General features: G+C 48.9%; 1 protein-coding gene across 2 annotated transcripts in view; it reads left to right on the top strand.

Annotated features, from left to right (window-relative positions):
- Eps15l1 (epidermal growth factor receptor pathway substrate 15-like 1) overlaps window positions 1-15,260 on the top strand; it is a 113,495-nt gene extending 98,235 nt beyond the window's left edge. For both annotated transcript variants that reach the window (XM_063275500.1, XM_063275502.1), the window contains exon 22: window positions 14,929-15,260. In XM_063275500.1, coding sequence (XP_063131570.1) covers window positions 14,929-14,934 — 6 coding nt within the window. In that variant the 3' untranslated portion in view covers window positions 14,935-15,260. The remainder of the gene's footprint in view (window positions 1-14,928) is intronic.
- The last annotated feature ends 2,937 nt before the right edge of the window (window positions 15,261-18,197 follow it).

Below are 18,197 nucleotides of genomic sequence, written 5' to 3' on the forward strand. Positions count from 1 at the left end.
ACCTCCACAGCACACATGCAAACACACAAACACACACACACGGTAGCAATGTAATAAGTTATGATAGATAGATAGATAGATAGATAGATAGATAGATAGATAGATAGATAGATACAAAGTACTGGGTCTCTTTGGGACCTTTTCACTTCCCGCATAAACCTCAGATAGACCCTTCAAGTGCAGGGAAGCTGGGCCCAGGGTTCTGGGAAGGGTTGTCAGTCTGACTAGAAGGGCAAGGGGTACTCACTGGGGGATGGGCGCATCAAATAAATATGCATAATACCCACAGGGCCCGAAAAGAGAAAAGGGAACAATGGAAGAGGAGGAAGTTTGTGGTGGGGACTGGGGAGGGACAGTGGTGCAATTTTTGACCTTCACCCAGGAGTCTAATGTTGAGGCAAGATCTGGAGAAAGCCAGAGAGAGAGGAAGGGCATTGTTTGAAGCTGTGACCGGAAGCCAGGAGGTAGAGGGATGCAGTCAGCCTGTGTACTTGGGTACAGTGACACCAAGGAGCCCAGCAGGGATGGGAGGCAACAGGTCCCACGCCCAGCCCCTTGTCTACTGCTGTGATTTTGAGCAGAAACTCTGCTCTTCCCAACATTGGTGAATTACAGACACTGGTCTGTAACATCAGCCCCAACTGTCCTCAGGTCCTTCCCACAAAACGTCAGAGTAGACATCACACATCTGCTCCAAATCTCTATGGCCGTGTGTGGAGGCAGCGTGTGAGACTGAAACACTGGCTTGGTTAAGGAAGGTCTGACGAGAAGTCCTCTAGGACTGAGGACCCACCTCAGCCCCTCACCACAAAGGGGAGAATACCGCGTGTGTTTCACTCGGAGCAAAAGTCATGCCGTGTATTCAGGTCTGAGCACCTGTGTGTGCCTCAGTTTCCATTTACCATAAGGAGCAAAAGATAAGATTTGGGTCATTTCGTCCAAGGTTCAGGATTCTGTAGGAAGTGATGAGGAGGGAGTTCTGTTTGTTTTCATTTGCGGGGTGTATGTAATAGGTTTTTCTTATATTGCCCAGGATGGTAATCCTCCTGCCTCTGCCTCCAAGGTGCTGGTATCACAGGCCACACCACCTGTCCTGGGGATCTGTAGGGGCTAAGTCTGAAAACAAGAAGTCTTTTTCTTATGTTCCTAATTAACACAGAATAACGATATCAAAGCTGTCCTGTGGCATTGGTTATAACCCACCCAGTGGTGAGCTGGTTCAGTGCTTACGAGTGGTTCTACACAGCCACATGGGGCTGTAACCTCAACTCCGGGGCATTCGTGGCCTTTACTAAGTGGTTTGAGTATCTGGGGACCCTGGTATTCACCAACACTAGAATAGATTCACTCAGGGAACCGCCAAGTGACTGCATACTAAATAACACAAGAGCCTGTTGGCCCAGCACTGAGTTGAGGCCGTGGCCAGAAGATCAGTGGCTCAGAGCCAAAACTGGGCAGACGAGTCAAAAGGATGCTTTCAAACTAAGCCTGACAGTTTGAGTTCAATCCCCGGAGGCCCACACCGTGGAGGGAGAGAGCTGTAGTGATCTGACCTCCACACACAAGTGCACGCGCGAGTGCGCACGCACACGTACACACACACACACACACACACTTAAAAAGATCAAAGCTCTGTCAGGGTCCAGAAGTGCCTAGCAGGCTCCCAGGCAGGGACCACCTCTTGCCTGTGAGATCTGGGAAATTCTTCTTCCCCACAGGTACTTATTGTCCTCATTTGCATATCACCTATGGCTGGGGGAACTTTTGAAATGTGTATTTTCTCTTTCTGCATATCTTTTCTTTGCACTTCTCCTGTGCTCTTTGCCCTAGGAGATCTTCTGAATAGTTTCAGATGGGTCGTTTTGTTTGCTCCTGGAGGCACTTTAAATCCTTTGTCTGAATCTATGGCCCTGCTTGATCCACAGGTTTGGAAAGATTTTTTTCCTAGTAGGTGGCCAGCCTTCAAATTCTCCTAAGGGCATTATTTAAAGAGCACATTTAAAATAAAATGTCTTTTAATTTTGTCCATTACATTTATTCATTTATTTTTCAGTGTGCTTGCGTGCTGGGCTTGACTGGAACCCAGTGCCTCTGAGACCTCCCGGACCCAGGCCTTTGAGTCTGTATGCAGTGGGGTAATGCAGTGGGGTAATGTGTTTTGTGTGGTTATTGTTTTGTAGACAGGCCCCACTCGGCCCTCTATGGAGGCCGCTGCTCTTGTCCCGGGCAGCCATTCATTCCCAGCACACATGCCTTCCAAGGCATCCTCTAACCTCCCTCCTTTGCTGCTGTTTCTTTCTGAATGCTTTGCTTTTAATTTTCTTCTTTTATATTTTATTTTTGTCAGGGTATGTGTTTGTACCGGTTCACACATACCTTAAAGACATACACATGCCACAGCACATATGTGGAAGTCAGAAGACAACCTGTGGGAGTCAGTTCTCTCCTGCCATGTGGGTCTCAGGGATTGAACTCGTGTATCTAGCCTTGACAGCAAGAGCTTACTCATCGAGCCATCTTGCTTGGCTTTGTTTTTATTTTCTTCTCTGGTGTTTGAGACACTGTGTACCCTTCACTGGACTGTAACTCACAGTGATCCGCCTGTCTCTTCTTCTCAATTGCTAAAAAAATAAAAATAAATAAAAAAAGAAAAAAGAAAAGAAAAGAAAAAACCCAGCAGTGGTGGTGCTTGACTTTAATTCCAGAACTCTGGAGGCAAAGGCATTCAGATCTCTGTGAGTTCAGGGCCAGCCTGGTCTACAGAGTGAGATCCAGGACAGCCAGAGCTACTTAGAAAGACCCAGTCTCAAAAGCAACCAAAAATTACTGTGTTTACTTTAGAGATGTTTTGCATGTGTCTGTACAACATATGTGTGTGCAGTGTCCCCTGGAACTTGAGTTACAGACCTTTGTGAGTTGCCATGTGGGTGCTGGGGATTAGACTCAGGTCCTCTGGAAGAGCAGCTGGTGATCTGAGCTGCCGAGTCAGCTTTGCGGCCCCCATGTGCCATCTTGAATCTCTAGATGAGGAGGTGCCCTACCCTGGGTTTGACATCAGATCAACAGCCCTATCCCTTAGACAAGCAGTACGTCTCCGAAGGTCTCAAGGGTGTCAGAGCCACAGAGGCAGTCCTCAAGCACCCATATAGAGAGATGTTCAAGGTGAGTCAGGAGCTTTGACACACCCCTTGAATCCCACGCTTGTGGAAACTGAGGCAGGAGGATGGTGTGAGTTCGAGGCAAATCTAGGCAACAGAGTGAGGGCCCTATCTCCACAAAAAGCAAACTAGGACTGGCGAGTAGTTTATTAGTAACAGTGCTGACCACCCATACTCAGCACCAGATTTCCATGCATGGGACTCACCTAGTGAAGGGGGAGAAATGATTCCTACAAAGGTTTCTCTCTGAGGTCCTCTGTGCACCGTGGCACGTACACTCACAAACACAGGCGTAAAGACACAATCTTAGCCTTAAAAAGGACACATTCTTCTCACCCTAGCGCAAAAGCTGTAGGGTCAGGACTTCACAAGGTGGGTGCTGTATGAATAGGGGGTCCTTTAGTGTTACTATTAGTGTTAGTGTCTCTGGAGATGCCCCAAGCATTGGGGACCACCAGTTCCAGGTGTCATGTGTTCCCCTCTCCACCAAGGGACTTGATCACTTCCAAAGACATCAGCTAGGGTAGCAGACACAATCAGACGTAATCACTGAGCTGGGCGTCATTGAAATTTATTATCCTTAGCCTGGCAGTGGTGGCACACACCTTTAATCCCAGCACTCAGGAGGGAGAGCGGGCTGACCTCTCTGAGTGCCAGGAGAGCCAGGGCTACACAGAGAAACTTCTCATGAAAAAAAGAATAAAAAAAGAATATTATTACTAAATTGTTCTTGGCATTTTAGAATATTTATTATTTGAGAATGTAACACATGTGTGCGGTGTTTCTAGGGTTTCGTTTCTTTACACAAGATCTCTGTGTCACCCTGGCTAGTCTAGAACCTGCCATGAAAACCAGCGTGACCTCAAACTCACAGAAAGCTGCTGCCTCTACCTCCTGCTCTCAAGGGCTAGGATTGATCCCCACACAGCACACACCAGCTACAATGTATTTACTGCTATTCCATTTATTTCTTTATCGAGGCCTGGATCAGAATGGCTGAACTCTTCCTTAACTGTGAGCTCCAGGCACTGTACTTGCATCCCACCCAGGCTCAAGCCTATAAATCCGTGCTGTGTTTGATTGGTTCTGTCTGTCCGAGATATGGGACTGCCTTGGGAGGTCTGCAATGAGTAGAGGATGAATGTGTGTAGCTTTGGACTCAAGAAAACTTACAAGTTTCAAAAATCCAGGCCAAAAATAAATGTCCAGAGGGCACGTAACAGAGCTAAAGAAATATGTGGCCCATATATCCAAAGCAGTCACAGACTGTGTGCACACGTACACGCCGGCTGTAGTCTTTGTCACTGTAGGAGTCTGCGACCTCCTGTCTCTGGCTCCTGGCCACTTTCTTTCACTCTGTTCCACAGCTGGACTCTAGACGGGCCTTTTCTCTTCCAGCTGTTTTCTCCAAAACTGTTATTGTGTGCAGTTGGCCCAAATTCCTGATATTAAGAACTCAGGAGTGCACCCCATAAGACGTCACGTAAAACACAGCTGAGCCTCCAAGGCCTCCTAATCACCTTAAGGGGTGACAGTGACAGCATTGAACTTACATCCAGCTGTGTATTTCCCAGTGCGTGCTCCCACTTAGTGTTTACTGCGGGTCCCGGGTGGTCAGGTCCTGGTACTGCCCAGATATTTGGAAACACTTTCTTTTATTGAAAGTGTGCTCCAGTGGTAATGAATGCCTTTAATCCCAGTACTCAGGAGCAGAGGCAGGAGTTCAAGGCCAGCCTGGTCTACTTACTGGGTTCCAGGATAGCCAGGGCTACAAAGTAAACCTCTGACCTTGTCTCAAAAATTAAAAAACAAACAAACAAAAACAGAGAAAGTTCCTTTGTTCTTCTTGCTCCTCCACCTCCTTTTCTCTCCTCTTGTTTCTCTTCCCACCCTGTCTCCATCTTCTTAAGATATGTTATTCTGGAGCAGGCATTCACTCCAAGCCTGACTTTATGATGTAGCTGTCCTCAGACACACCAGAAGAGGGCATCAGATCCCATTACAGATGGTTGTGAGCTGCCATGTGGTTGCCGAGATTTGAACTCAGGACCTCTGGAAGAGCAGTCAGTGCTCTCGACCACTGAGCCATCTCTCCAGCCCAAAGGTGGACTTTGTACTATCTGCAATTTTAGCAAAATGTGGAGGAAAGCCACTTTCCAGTTGACTCGTTGTTGCTGGGGCTTCCATATTTACGTTTGCCTGTTGGAGACAGGGTCTCATGTAGCTCAGGCTAGCCCCAACATAGGTCCTAAGGATGGCCTTGCACTTTTATCCCTCCTTCCTATAACCCCAGGACTTTGAGATAGCTCAGTGAGTACTTTCCTGCTGTGGGGTCGGGTGGGGGTGATGGGGGAATGAAAGGGAGCGGGTTGTACTCCCTGGGTTCTTGTCAGATCCCCTCATCTCTTCACCTGAAAACGCGGGACCAAGTAAGAGGGTGAGCATCATTCATTGATCACTTGCTATACACGGGGCCTGGCCCTGAGGAGCACTGCGTGCTCTCTTGCCTCCTTCATGTCTTTGGTGGAACTAGAGCCTTCCTTTCTTCTAGCAGTGGTGGCCTTGCACCAAGGGCTTTCTCCTTCGGATGTCGGTTCCTCATCTAGCAGAGGCGCCGAAGCCCGGGCCGTGGCGTGTTCATAAAGATATGAGAGTCACGCTTACAGGGCACACTTGTCACTCAGAATCTGCAAGGCCTGGATGAGTGTGAGGCCAAGCAGCTCCAAAACAAGGAAAAGACTGGAGGATGCTTAGCCGTCAAGAGCACTTGTTACTGTTTGGAGGACCAGAGTTCAGGTCTCAGCTCCGCTGTCATCGCAGCTCACAAGTGCCTGTGCCTCCAGGGCCCTGGAGGCCTGAGCTATGTGAGGCGTTCTGTGAAATCCAAACCTCAGTGTGTGCAAATGTGTTTCCATGGACCGTACCACACCCCTGCCATGGCTTCTTTGACTGACAGAGGGCTAAGTTACTTTGAAAGACACTATATGGGGTTGGGGATTTAGCTCAGTGGTAGAGCGCTTGCCTAGGAAGCGCAAGGCCCTGGGTTCGGTCCCCAGCTCCAAAAAAAAGAATCAAAAAATAAATAAAAAAAGAAAGACACCATATGGTGGACAAGAGAGAATCCCAACTCTCCTGTGGAAGCCGAGGAGTGAAGTCTGGCTTCGCTTCCAATGGAGGAAGCAGGACCACCCAGCAGCCATTAGTCTCGAAGTTCTTCAGTATCTGCCAATACTGTTCCTCTCAAAATGCACTTAATAGGCACTGTGGAACACCCCTTATGGGCCACGTGTGGATGTGTGCATGCCCGGGAGCCAGTGTCGCAGGCTTGTGACCCGTCTTGGGCCAGCAACAGTCAGTAGTGACAGGAGTCTAGTAAGTTCTGAGCAGGGAAGGAGGGAAATGGATGGAGATGGAGCGCGGTGGGTGGCCTCCGGCTTGGCTCTGATTGGAAGGGGCTCACAGGGGCGGGGCCTTACTCAGTGGGCAGGAGTCTGAAAGCACCATGGTGGGCGGCATCAAATGGCACACACCAGCCAGTGTGCCAGCTGTGGCTCGCTGCTGAGTGAGAGCTAGGCCAGCTAGATCTGTCAATAATCCATTTATCACATCTTTCTCTATAGACCAAGCTGACTTAGAATTCACTCTGCAGATCAGGCTGACCTGAAACTCACAGAGATCCTCCTGCCTCTGATTCCCGAGTGCTAGGATTGAGTGGGTATTTCAGCACACCCAGCTATCATGTATTGATATATTAATCAACTCGTCGATCAACCATCTATATTGACCATCTATATCCACCATCTATCTGCCTTTAGTTGTGCGTGTTGTTGCTGTAGTACATTACCCTGACCAAAGCAGCTTGAAGCAGAAAGGTTTGTTCTTGGCTCACAGTTGGAGAGTGCAGGGCACCCTAGAGGGGACATCAGTGCAGTGGGTGTTGGGAGCACTGGATCACACGGCATCTGAGTCAGAAGCAGGCAGGGTGAGTGCGGCTGCTCAGCTCTCTTCCTCCCCGGTCAATCCAGGATGGCTGCACAGGAAACAGGGCTGCCTGCAGTGAGCAGGCCTCCCGCCAGCAAGATGAGCCTTAGCAGCCGTGCCCAGAGGCGCATCTCCTGAGGGAGTTATGTCTTGTTAGAAGGACAGTGGACATTACTGTCACAGAAGCCCGGAGTGGCCTTGAGCTTTAGGGGGTCCCCCGGCTTTGCATCTGCAGCCCAGTGTGCGTGACCACATACAGCCATGAGCGATGCGTGTGACACCTGGAGGCAGGGATTATCAGGAGCCATCCTGGAGGCCCCCACCTCACATTTTGAGGCAGGGTTTCTCACTGAACCTAGAGCTCATTAATTTGTTGCGGCTGGCAGAACGGCAAACTCCAGTGCTCTCCTGCCTCTGTCTCTCCTGTACTGCGTATTCCAAAGTGTCTGTCTTCTGTACACGGGTGCCAGGTATGGAACACGGTCCTCATACTGTTGTGAGAAATACTTTGCTGCTATGATCCATCTCCCTAATCTGTCTGCCTGCCTGCCTCTGTCTGTCTGTCTGTCTGTCTGTCTATCTATCTATCTATCTATCTATCTATCTATCTATCTATCTATCTATCCATGCATCCATCTATCATCTTTGAGACACTATTGGCCCTGGCTAGCCTAGAACTCATTACATAACCAAGCTGGCCTCAAACTCACTGAGATTCTCCTGCTTCTGCCTCTTGGGTTCTGGGGTTAAATTCCTGGCCACCCTGCCTGGCTATAGTTCTATTGTTCCTTGTTTCTTAATTTCTTCTTCTTCTTGCCAGTGGTCCCTCGGTAGCCCAGGCACTTAGCTATGATCCTTTGCTTTTGTAGAGGCTCACAGTAGCCCAGTTCCAACTCATGCAGTCTTCTTGCCTAGGCTTTCCCAGTGCTGCTGCTAGGTTATAGGTCAGAAGTGAACCAGGGTTCTAAACTGAGACACTTGTCTTTCCACTACTTTATTGTGCTTCGGTGTGTGTGTCACTGTGTATGAGTGGTTGTGTCAGTGTGTGTGTGAGAGTGGGTGTGTGTGTGCGTTGTGGATGTGTGTGTAAGCATGTATGTATGTGTGTGGGTGGCATGTATATATGTGTGTGTGAGAAGGGATGTGTGTGTTTGTGTGGATGTGTGCATGTGCATGCGTGTGTGTGCATGAGTGCTGTGGCGGTCATGTATGTGGAGGTCAGGAAATAAATTGTGGGAGTCCATTCTCTCCTCTCACCTTGCACGGGTTCAGAACTGAACTCTGGTAATGAGTTTCTCACAGCGAGCGGTGAGCCATCTTGTCAGCAATTGGTTTTGGTTTTTGAGCTCGAGCATTGATTCGTAGCCTGTGACGGCCTTAAACAATCCTGCCTCAGCTTTTCGAATGCAAGGACCACAGATAATGGCCACCAAAACCATCACCAAACTCTCTTTCTCTTACCAGAAGACAGTGGTCAAGCTCACCCAGAATAGATAGTAGGAAGGTGGGGGGAACTTAGTGTGTGTGTGTTGAGGGGGTCCAGCCTCAGCCCTCCCCATTTCAGAGGCTATAGGGTCAACCTCCCTGACCTCCACCCTCAGATACCAGTCCTACCCTTGGAGGAGGGACTGCTCACCCCACGCTCTCCCTCAGGTGACTACTTCAGGTGGCCTGGTGTCACAGCTGGAGACCTGGGCTCTTTAAGCAACAATTTGCATTTCCTAGCAATTGCAGGCTGGAGTCACCTCCGTGACCTTCCTGCTCAGACGTCTCAGGAGACGTGGGGGCATTTAGGAAATTCGGAAGCTTCAAGCCCTGTCTCTCCTTCCCACCCAGAGGCTCTTGCTGGGTGATTTGTAATGTTTAGCACAAATAATGTCACAGTAACTGAGGAGAGGTGTCACGTGTCAGGAGCTGACTCAGGCAACGTGCAGTTCTCACTGGCCGGGCCTGAGTCACCAGCGTCTTCTACACCTGGCTTGTCCCCAGGAGAGATGGCGCCCTGAGGAAATGTTGGCCGAATGCCCTAACAGTTTAGTGGGGAGGTCTGGCCATGTGCCACCTTATATATGACAGGGACAAGAGCTTCTGGTACAGCTGTGGAGGAATGCGGACACCCAAGAGGGACACGAAGGGCTTTTCTTCTTCAGACATTCATTTCTGTTTTAAATTTCTCCTCCCTATGCTATGAAACAAGGTCCCCTGGAACCCAGGTTCCTGTGTGGCTGATGAATGAGGCTGGCCTTGAACTCCTGACTGATCCTCTTGCTTCAGCCTCCTGGGTGTTGGGCTAGCAGGCATGCAGCACCACACCTGACCTGAGATTTCTTTTGTTTTTAAAAACTTACATTGGGGGCTGGATGGCTCAGTGGTTAAGAGTGCTTGCTGCTCTTCCAGAAGACGCAGGCTTGATTCTAAACACCCTCATGTTGGTTCACCGCCATCCATAACAGAAACCTCAGGACATGCGGTGCCCTCTTCTGCCTTGTGTGGACATCAAGCACAGGTGCAGTGCACTTACACGTATGCAGGCAACACGTTCATAAACATAAAATAATAAATTTTGAAAAAGCGAACACATTTTGAGGCCAGCTGAGATGGTTCAGCAAGTAAAGGCGACATGAGTGCCATCCCCGAGACCCACATGGCAGAAGGGGACGACTAACTCTCACAGGTTGTCCCCTGTCCCCACCAACACAAGTCTCAGCATCCCCCCCATATAAAAACTATATCTTAAAAATTGTTTCTTTAATCATGTCTTTTTTGACAGGACCTGACTCGGAACCCCCGATCCTCCTGTCTCCACCTCCCAAGTAGATCACGGACGTGGTCCACTTCACATGGGATCGTAAACTCTCTATGTTAACCCCTTCCTTCTTGCCCCCTTCTGAGAGGAGTTGGTGTCCCCTTCTGGTTTCCATAGGCACCAGGCACACACATGGTGCACAGACCTATATGCAGACGAAACACTCATACACGTAAACTAGTTGAACAACGATGTCCAAAGACTGGTGGACAGTGCACACGGCTAATCCCAGCACCGCAGAGGCAGAGGCAGGCAGATCTCCAATCGAGGCCAGCCTGGCCTACAGAGCGAGTTCCACAGCCAACGCTACATAGAGAGACCACGTGAGAGAAAAACCAAACAACCAAGCAAGAGGTGGTCAGAGAGTCAGGGTATTTGTTGCCAAGCCCGACAACCTGAGTCCGTGGGACCTGCATGGAGAGCACTGACTCCTGCCACCTGCATCAGGGCACTCACTCAACCACCTACAACCACTCCACAACGAATCTAAACATTGAAGGAAAAAGAGGGAAGTAAGTGTTGGTGTGGGGCCTTACATGCCTATGCATTACTGGTGGGAGTGCACGGTGGGGTGGTCACCAAGAAACCATCTGAGGCTTCAAAGGGATGACAGAGCCACTCCAATACTATGCAGCTCTGACCTTGGGGCCAGAGGTGCACACAGACAGATATACAGACAGACAGACTCACACACTCCCTCCCTCTCTTGCATGCTCACAAGTACACTCACAAAGCCCCTTACACACACGTAGCCCCTTACACACACACACACACACTTACTCCCACTCTCACATGCACACAAGCACACTTAGCCACATACACTCCCTTTCTCTCTCTCACATACACAGCCACTTACACACACACACACACACACACACACACACACACACACCTCACACACTCAGGGTAGCATTACCACAGCAGCCAGAATGTGGGGTGAGCTCCCCAAGAGAACACAGTACAGGCGTGCTCCACCCTGCACGGACACTGAAATCCAGGAGCTCAGTGGCAGCAAGCACACAAAAGGCTCAAGGTATACACGTGATCCCATTGATGACAAATGTCAAATGTAGGGCAGTCTTCAGGAGCAGGAAGCAGATGGGGGCTGCCAGGGGCCGGAGAAAGGCAGGGGGGGCAATTGAGGAGGTCTGGGCTCCTGGAAGATTGGATGTAGTAGAATTTAAAAAAAAAAAAAAGATGGTTGGATTCCTTGTATTTTACAGTTTTTAAATTAAATTAATTTTTCGTGACTTCTTTTACATGCACTGGTATTTTGCCTGTGCACGTGTCTATGTGAGGGTGCTGGATCACCCAGAACTCGGGTTACAGACAATTATGAGCTGCCACAGGGTACAAGGATTGAACCCAGGTCCTCTGGAGTAGCAGCCAGTGCTTTAAACCGCCGAGCCACCTCCAGCCTCTTAGCTTTACTTTGCAGTTTCTGTTTTGTTGCTGTTGCTTGAGACAGAGTCTCCCTGTGTAGTTTTGACTGGCGTTGAACTTAGAGAACTGCCTGCCTCTGCCTCCCAAGTGCTGGGATTAAAGCTGTGTGCCACCCTGCCTGGGTATTTTTATTCTTTTTAATCATATGTGTGTGGGTCTGTGTGTACACAGAGTGCAGGTACCCAAGAGTGAGAGGCACTTAATCCCCCGAAGCTGGGGTCAGTCACGTGTGGTTGTGAACACTCAGATGTGCGCACTGGGAACTGGACTCAGGTCTTCCATGAGAGCAGAACATACGCTTAACTCCTGAGCCATTTCTCCTCCCTTAATTGTCTAAAATTATGTTTATTTATTTATTTATTTGTTTGTTTCTTGTGCTTGTGTGTATGCATGAGCACACGCATGTACATACATGTGCAGGACATAGGACAACTTTGTAGAATTTGTTTTTTTCCTTCTACCATGTGAGTCCCAGGGATTGAACTTGGGTATCAGACTTGGCAGGACACATCTTTATCTGCTGAACCATCTTGCTGCCCCCCCCCTTTTTTTTCTTTTCTTTTTTTTCGGAGCTGGGGACCAAACCCAGGGCCTTGCGCTTGCTAGGCAAGTGCTCTACCACTGAGCTTAATCCCCAACCCCTCGCTGGCCCCCTTTTAATTTAATTTAATTTAGTTTTGTTTTTTAAAGATAATCTCAATGTATAGTTTATGCTGGCCTGAAACTTGTGGCAATCCTCCTGTCTCAGCCTCCTGAGTGCTGGGATGACAAGGATGACAAGCATGAACCACCACACCTTTCACCCTATTGGTTTTTGTCCTCAGTAGCTCCCACAAAGGGACCCACTTTGTACGGCTGCCGAAGGGCTGGCTGGGTGGCAGCAGGCCAGGCCTTCCTTCCACCAAGTGTATTGCATTGTGCTCACAAAGAGTTCCAGACAACGTGACGTGCTGGCTCCATCCTCTGATTCAGGGTGAGCCATGCTTAGAGATGCTGTGTACAAAGGGTAGTGGCTGCCTGCCAGGGGAGGCTGTGTGACATAGTGTCAGTCCCAGACACACTACCATAACAGGTACTTCAGTGGTCAGTGGCCCTCAGGACCATCGCTACCCTCAGGGGGGCCACTGTAGGATGCTTCCACTTCCCTTGGGGGACCAACCTGACTGCAGAGCTCTCTATCTTCTATGTCTGCTTTGACTTGTGGATGTGGCCCATCCTGGAGTCCCGCTTAACACTTCAGAGGGGTTTCAGGGGTTAGTGGGGATCTCCAGGGGGAGATTGAAGAAGAACTTCGTGGACGGTAAGGGATTGGTCACACTGGCCTTCTAAGTGATGTGTGTTTTGTGTGTGTGTGCATGTGTATCTGTATGTGTGATAAGCATGTATAGGGCTGGAATAATGGCTTAGATGGCTCAGTGGTTAAGAACATGATTTGCACTTCCAGAGGACCAAGCTTTGGCTTAAGCTCCAGAGGCTTAAAACCACTCGTAACTCCAGCTCCAGGAGATTCGGTGCACTCTTCTGGACTCCGGCACATGCCCAAAACTCTGAAGAAAGACCCTGTGTCAGTCAAAAGAACAAAACAAACTTAGGCATCGGAGTCTGGGGAGATAGCTCAGTGGTTAAAGGACTGACTTCTCTCAGGGGACACCCACATTTGGTTTCCAGCACCTACACGGCAGCTCACGGCCATCTGTAACTCCAGTTCCAGGGGAGCTGACGCTCTTTTCAAGTCTTGGTGCACTTCACGCACGTGTACATAGGCATACATGTAGGCTAAACACATACACACGAAGTAAATAATCTCCTTCCCCCCAAAAAATATCCTTAGAAATTGGAGTTGGGGAAGGTTCAGCAAATGGAGTGTTTGCTGCACAAATTTAAGAAGCAGAGCCCAGATTCCTGGCACCTGCGTAAATGCCAGGGGGTGTGGCCACCACTTACAACCTCACCACTCGGGAGACACAGCCAGGATCCTAGGAGCAGGCTGACCCGTTAGACCGCTGAGCAGAAGAGCTTGGCTTCCAGGGGGGAGCCCCCGCCCCCGTGTGGAATGCAGAGAGCTGTTTCGGATGATACAATCTCCAGTCTTCACATGTACGTGCCCACATGTGTACATGTACTGCATGCACGCACACACTTCACATGCATGTACACCTACAATATAATAAATCATAACTTAGGAATCGTTTCTAGATGTGATGGACCACAGATAACTAGAACCCAGGGAGCAGATCGTATGGAGCCACAGTCCACCCGTGGATGACACGTGGTGTTTCTTACCTTCTGGCCAGCATAAATAACATGGTGAAGAAGACACTTGGGCATCTCTTTTGTGTGAATATAGACTTCTCCCCTCTAAATTCAAAATTCTCTTTTGAGGGAAGGTCTTGCTAAGTGGCCCAGGTTAGTCTAGACCATGCAGTTAGCCTCAGTCCCTGAATGCCTGGGATTACAGGTCTGTGCCACTATGCCACCACACCTGGGCTCTATTCATCCTTTAAATTGTATTTATTTGTAGACAGGGTCCTACAGGATCTCACTAGGTAGCCAAGGCTGGCAAAGAACAAGAGTTGACCTTCCAATCTCAGCCCCAAGGGGTGAGCAAACTGACCTGTGTCATCAGGCCAGTTAGCCCAGACTGGCCTTGAACTTGTTATAGTGCCTTTGTCTTAGACTTCCAAAAGTGTCTGTCTGTGTGTCTGTCTGTGTGTGTCTCTCTCCTTCCTCCCAACCCCTCCCCTCGCCGTACCTCTTGACAGGGTTTCACTGTGCAGCCCTGGCTGTCCTGGAACTCACTGTAGACCAGGATAGCCTTGAATTTACAGAGATCTGCCGGACCCTGTCTTAAGTGCTGGGACTAAAGGAATGTGCCACCGGGACTAAAGTTGTGTTCCATCACCACCAGGCTCTTGTTCTTCTTTTAAGGGACATCCTTGGTCTACTTTTGCGCATTTTCATTTTCGTAGTGAGGATTACAAGTACACAGCACTACTTAGGAACTTGGCTTAGGAATGGAGCCCCCTGCCTAGAATCCCCCAGTGAGGGGCTGGGGGCGTGACCCAGGGGTGGAGCCTCTAAAATCCCCCAGTGAGGGACTGGGGGGCGTGACTCAGGGGTGGAGCCTCTATCTTAAATCCCCCAGTGAGGGGCTGGTGAAGTGGAAACTTCTAGTTCTTTGGAAAGTCAGTTATGCCAAATGCTATTTTGTTGGGGAACACAGGTGAAAGGATGTCTTGCTAAAGCAAATACATGAAAGAATGTTTTCCTGAAGCAGACACAGGGGAAAGGATGTTTGGATACAGCAGGCACGTGAAAGGACACGTGATGAAGGAGTATAAATACGACCCCACAGGCAATGCGAGATGAGCACTGAGCATTGGTTTGCTCCGCCTCCTATTCTTCACTAAAGTCAGTCAGGTATTGGTTCACCTTGCATAGCTCAGCTTGGGATGAATCTGGCTTGAGAGGTTCCTGCGGCAGCTTGCTGCCTCTGCGGTCTTGCCTTAGGCTAATTGGCGCACCTGGCGGTTTCTTCAGGATTGAACTACAGCTGCTGGTTCGAGCCTGGAGTCTGCCCGCCTAGAGGACTGGTCTGCAGCTGCTGAGTTGTATTTGGTGTTTGCTGTGGGACTGAACTGCTGCCCAAGAAGATCGAGCTCGCCCCCCACGGACTATTGGCTGGACAGGTTCACTTCCCCTATATCCTAATGGTTTTTCTCTTCCATGACCTCTGCTGGGTGGTGGGCTAGAGGAGAGGTTGATATCTTATTAAAAGTAGGTTGAAAATATGCCTACAGGCTGGGGGCATGGCTCAGACTCTGAGTTCCATCTACAGCACTGAATAAAACAGTAAAAAGATTTTAAAACCAACACCTCTGACAACAGTGGTTTGGGGTCCCAGGTGGCTCGTAGCGCATCCCTGCCTCTGCCTCCCTTCCTCGCGCTGGCCTTCTCTCTGCTGTAGCTGGGCAAGGCCTGAGCATCTCCAAGGCTGGCTGCAGAAACTTTCTTGCGTAAGTCCTGAGCTGATTTTTTTGAAAACCTCCTCCCTACCCCGCGCACACTTCTGCCAGGAGACTTTCCAGCGTCATCCAAGCTCCCAACTGTAGGGAGGAGTTGAGGGCTTGTTTACAGGTTTCTATCGGAAACTGTGTTTGAAAGCCAGGGCAAGATCTGTGCGTGCCTTTGAATGTGGAAAAACATGCTATTTCAGAGGGAACTAAAAGGAAAATGAGACAGAAAACTCTTGGCAGGTTGAGCAACTTTCTGTTTTTGCTACTATTTTTAAATTCATAATATACCTTATTTCGTGTGTGAAGCAAGTGACAGAGCAATGGCCCTGAGTTCAATCCCAGCACTGTGTGTGTGTGTGCGTGCGTGAGTGTGTGTGTGAGTGTGTGTGAGTGTGTGTGAGAGTGTGTGAGTGTGTGAGAGTGTGTGTGAGTGTGTGTGAGTGTGTGAGAGTGTGTGAGTGTGTGTGAGAGTGTGTGAGTGTGTGAGTGTGTGTGAGAGTGTGTGTGAGTGTGTGAGTGTGTGTGAGAGTGTGTGTGCGTGTGAGTGTGTGTGAGTGTGTGTGAGAGTGTGTGTGTGAGTGTGTGTGAGTGTATGTGTGTGAGTGTGTGTGTGCGTGCGTGAGTGTGTGTGTGAGTGTGTGTGAGTGTGTGTGAGAGTGTGTGTGAGTGTGTGTGAGTGTGTGAGTGTGTGTGAGAGTGTGTGTGCGTGTGAGTGTGTGTGAGTGTGTGTGAGAGTGTGTGAGAGTGTGTGTGTGAGTGTGTGTGTGAGTGTATGTGTGTGAGTGTGTGTGTTTATGGTCTTTGTTGTTTTGTTTGCTTTTCTGGTGGTGGTGGGTCTTTTCTAGTCCAGGCTGGCCTCGAACTCACTATATAGTCCAGGCTGACCCCTGACTCATGGCAATCCTGCCGCCTTACCCCCTTGAATGCTGGGATACCAAGCCGAAACGACCAGGCCCCTGTTTGAGACTGGGTCTCTTGTAATTCCCGGCTCATTATGTTAGGCCAGGATGACTTTGAACTCCAATCCCCTGTCTCAGTGGTTGCTGGGCCAGACTGACCGTGCTTGGAGATCCTGTTAACTGCTCACGGACACAGCAGCCAGTCGGCCCTCGACTCTGTATGGCTCCTTCTTTTTCCGCACATTGCCTGGCCAGAACTGGAGGCGCAGCCCAAACGGTATGATTTCTGATGCCCTGGAAAGGAGTATTCTGGAATATTTTAGGTTTCTCCTGGCAGACTGACAGCTTTGCCCCTCACCCCTGCACCACAGGAGTATGTGGTAAAGAAGGACAAATGGCTCCTTTTCACAAGTTGGGGGGTGTGTCCCTCAGGCACTTAAAAATAGCCAGTTTATTGCAGACCTGAGAGTTAAACAATCAGGTTCTTCTTGAGACATCAGAAAAAAAAAAAACCCTCAAAAAAACCAAACAAACAAAAACCTTCCCACTGAAAGAGGGCAGTTTTAAAAACTATGAGTAGTTAAGGGAGAGAGGATTTGTTTTTGTTTTTGTTTTTTTCTGGAATAGATGGCCTTAAGTAAAAAATGGTGTCTCTCTCTCTCTCTCTCTCTCTCCCTTTCTCTCTCCCTCTCTCTCTCCCTCTTCCTCTCTCTCTTCACCTACCCTTCCCCTCCCCCCACCCCGTGTGTGTGTGTGTGTGTATGTGAGTGTGTTTGTCTGTGTGTGTATGTGTCTATGTGAGTGTGTATGTGTTTGTATGTGTGTGAGTGTGTGTGTGAGTGTGTGTATGTCTGTGTATATGTGTGTGTATGTGTATGTCTGTGTGTGTGTGTGAGTGTGTGTGTAAGTGTGTGTATATATGTGTATGTCTGTGTATGTGTGTGTGTGCGTGTGTGTATATATGTGTATGTGTGTGAGTGTGTATGTGTATGTCTGTGTGTGCATGTGTGTGTATGTGTGTGTATATGTGTGTGTATGTGTATGTCTGTGTGTGTATGTGTGTGTGAGTGTGAGTGTGTGTGTATATATGTGTGTGTATGTGTATGTCTGTGTGTGTGTGTGTGTGTGTGTGTGTTGAGAGAGGGAGAGAGAATTTGGTGGGGAAGTGTAGAATAAAACAACTAAAGGTGTCTGGGTCTGCTTGGTTGTGGCACACCCCTTTAATCTCAGCACTTGGGAGGAAGAGGTAGCTGGATCTTTGTGAGTTCAAGGTCAGCCTACTCCACATAGTGAGTTTCAAGGCAATTAGGCCTACATGAGATCTTCTCTGAAAACACAAAAAGAAAAAAGAAAAAAAAGAATCCAAACCTCAACTAAAGTTGTTAGAAGACATGTGCTGAGCCCTCGGAAGGGCCTTTGAATGTTATGGGTCAGTAACATCACATGGGGGAAACTGAGGCACGGACAGTCCTCAGCTGAGCCCAGATTTTGTTTTTCTGTGTGAGTTGTTTTACAGTTATTTTCATCTTGTTGTGTCTATGGATGTTTGAGTGTGGAGGTCAGAGGACAGCTTGCAGGAGTCAGTTCTCTCCTCCCACCATGTGGGTACTGGGAACTAAACTCAGGTTGTTAGGTTTGGTGGCAATCACCTCTGCCTGCTGAGCCATCTCACTGGCCCAATTCTATCTGGAACATATGTAGCCCAGGCTGATATGGTATTCCCAATGCTCCTGCCTCAGCCGCCTGGGTAAACAACAAAAAACAAAACCAGTTTCTTTTTCTTTTTATTTTTATTTAAGACTCTTTATTTTTAATTATGTATATGAGTCTGTGTCACATGCATGTAGGTGCCCAAGGAGGTTAGAGATGTCAGATGCCCTGGAGCTGGAGTCAC

This window comes from Rattus norvegicus, chromosome 16, assembly GCF_036323735.1.
Source record: "Rattus norvegicus strain BN/NHsdMcwi chromosome 16, GRCr8, whole genome shotgun sequence".
NCBI lineage: Eukaryota > Metazoa > Chordata > Mammalia > Rodentia > Muridae > Rattus > Rattus norvegicus.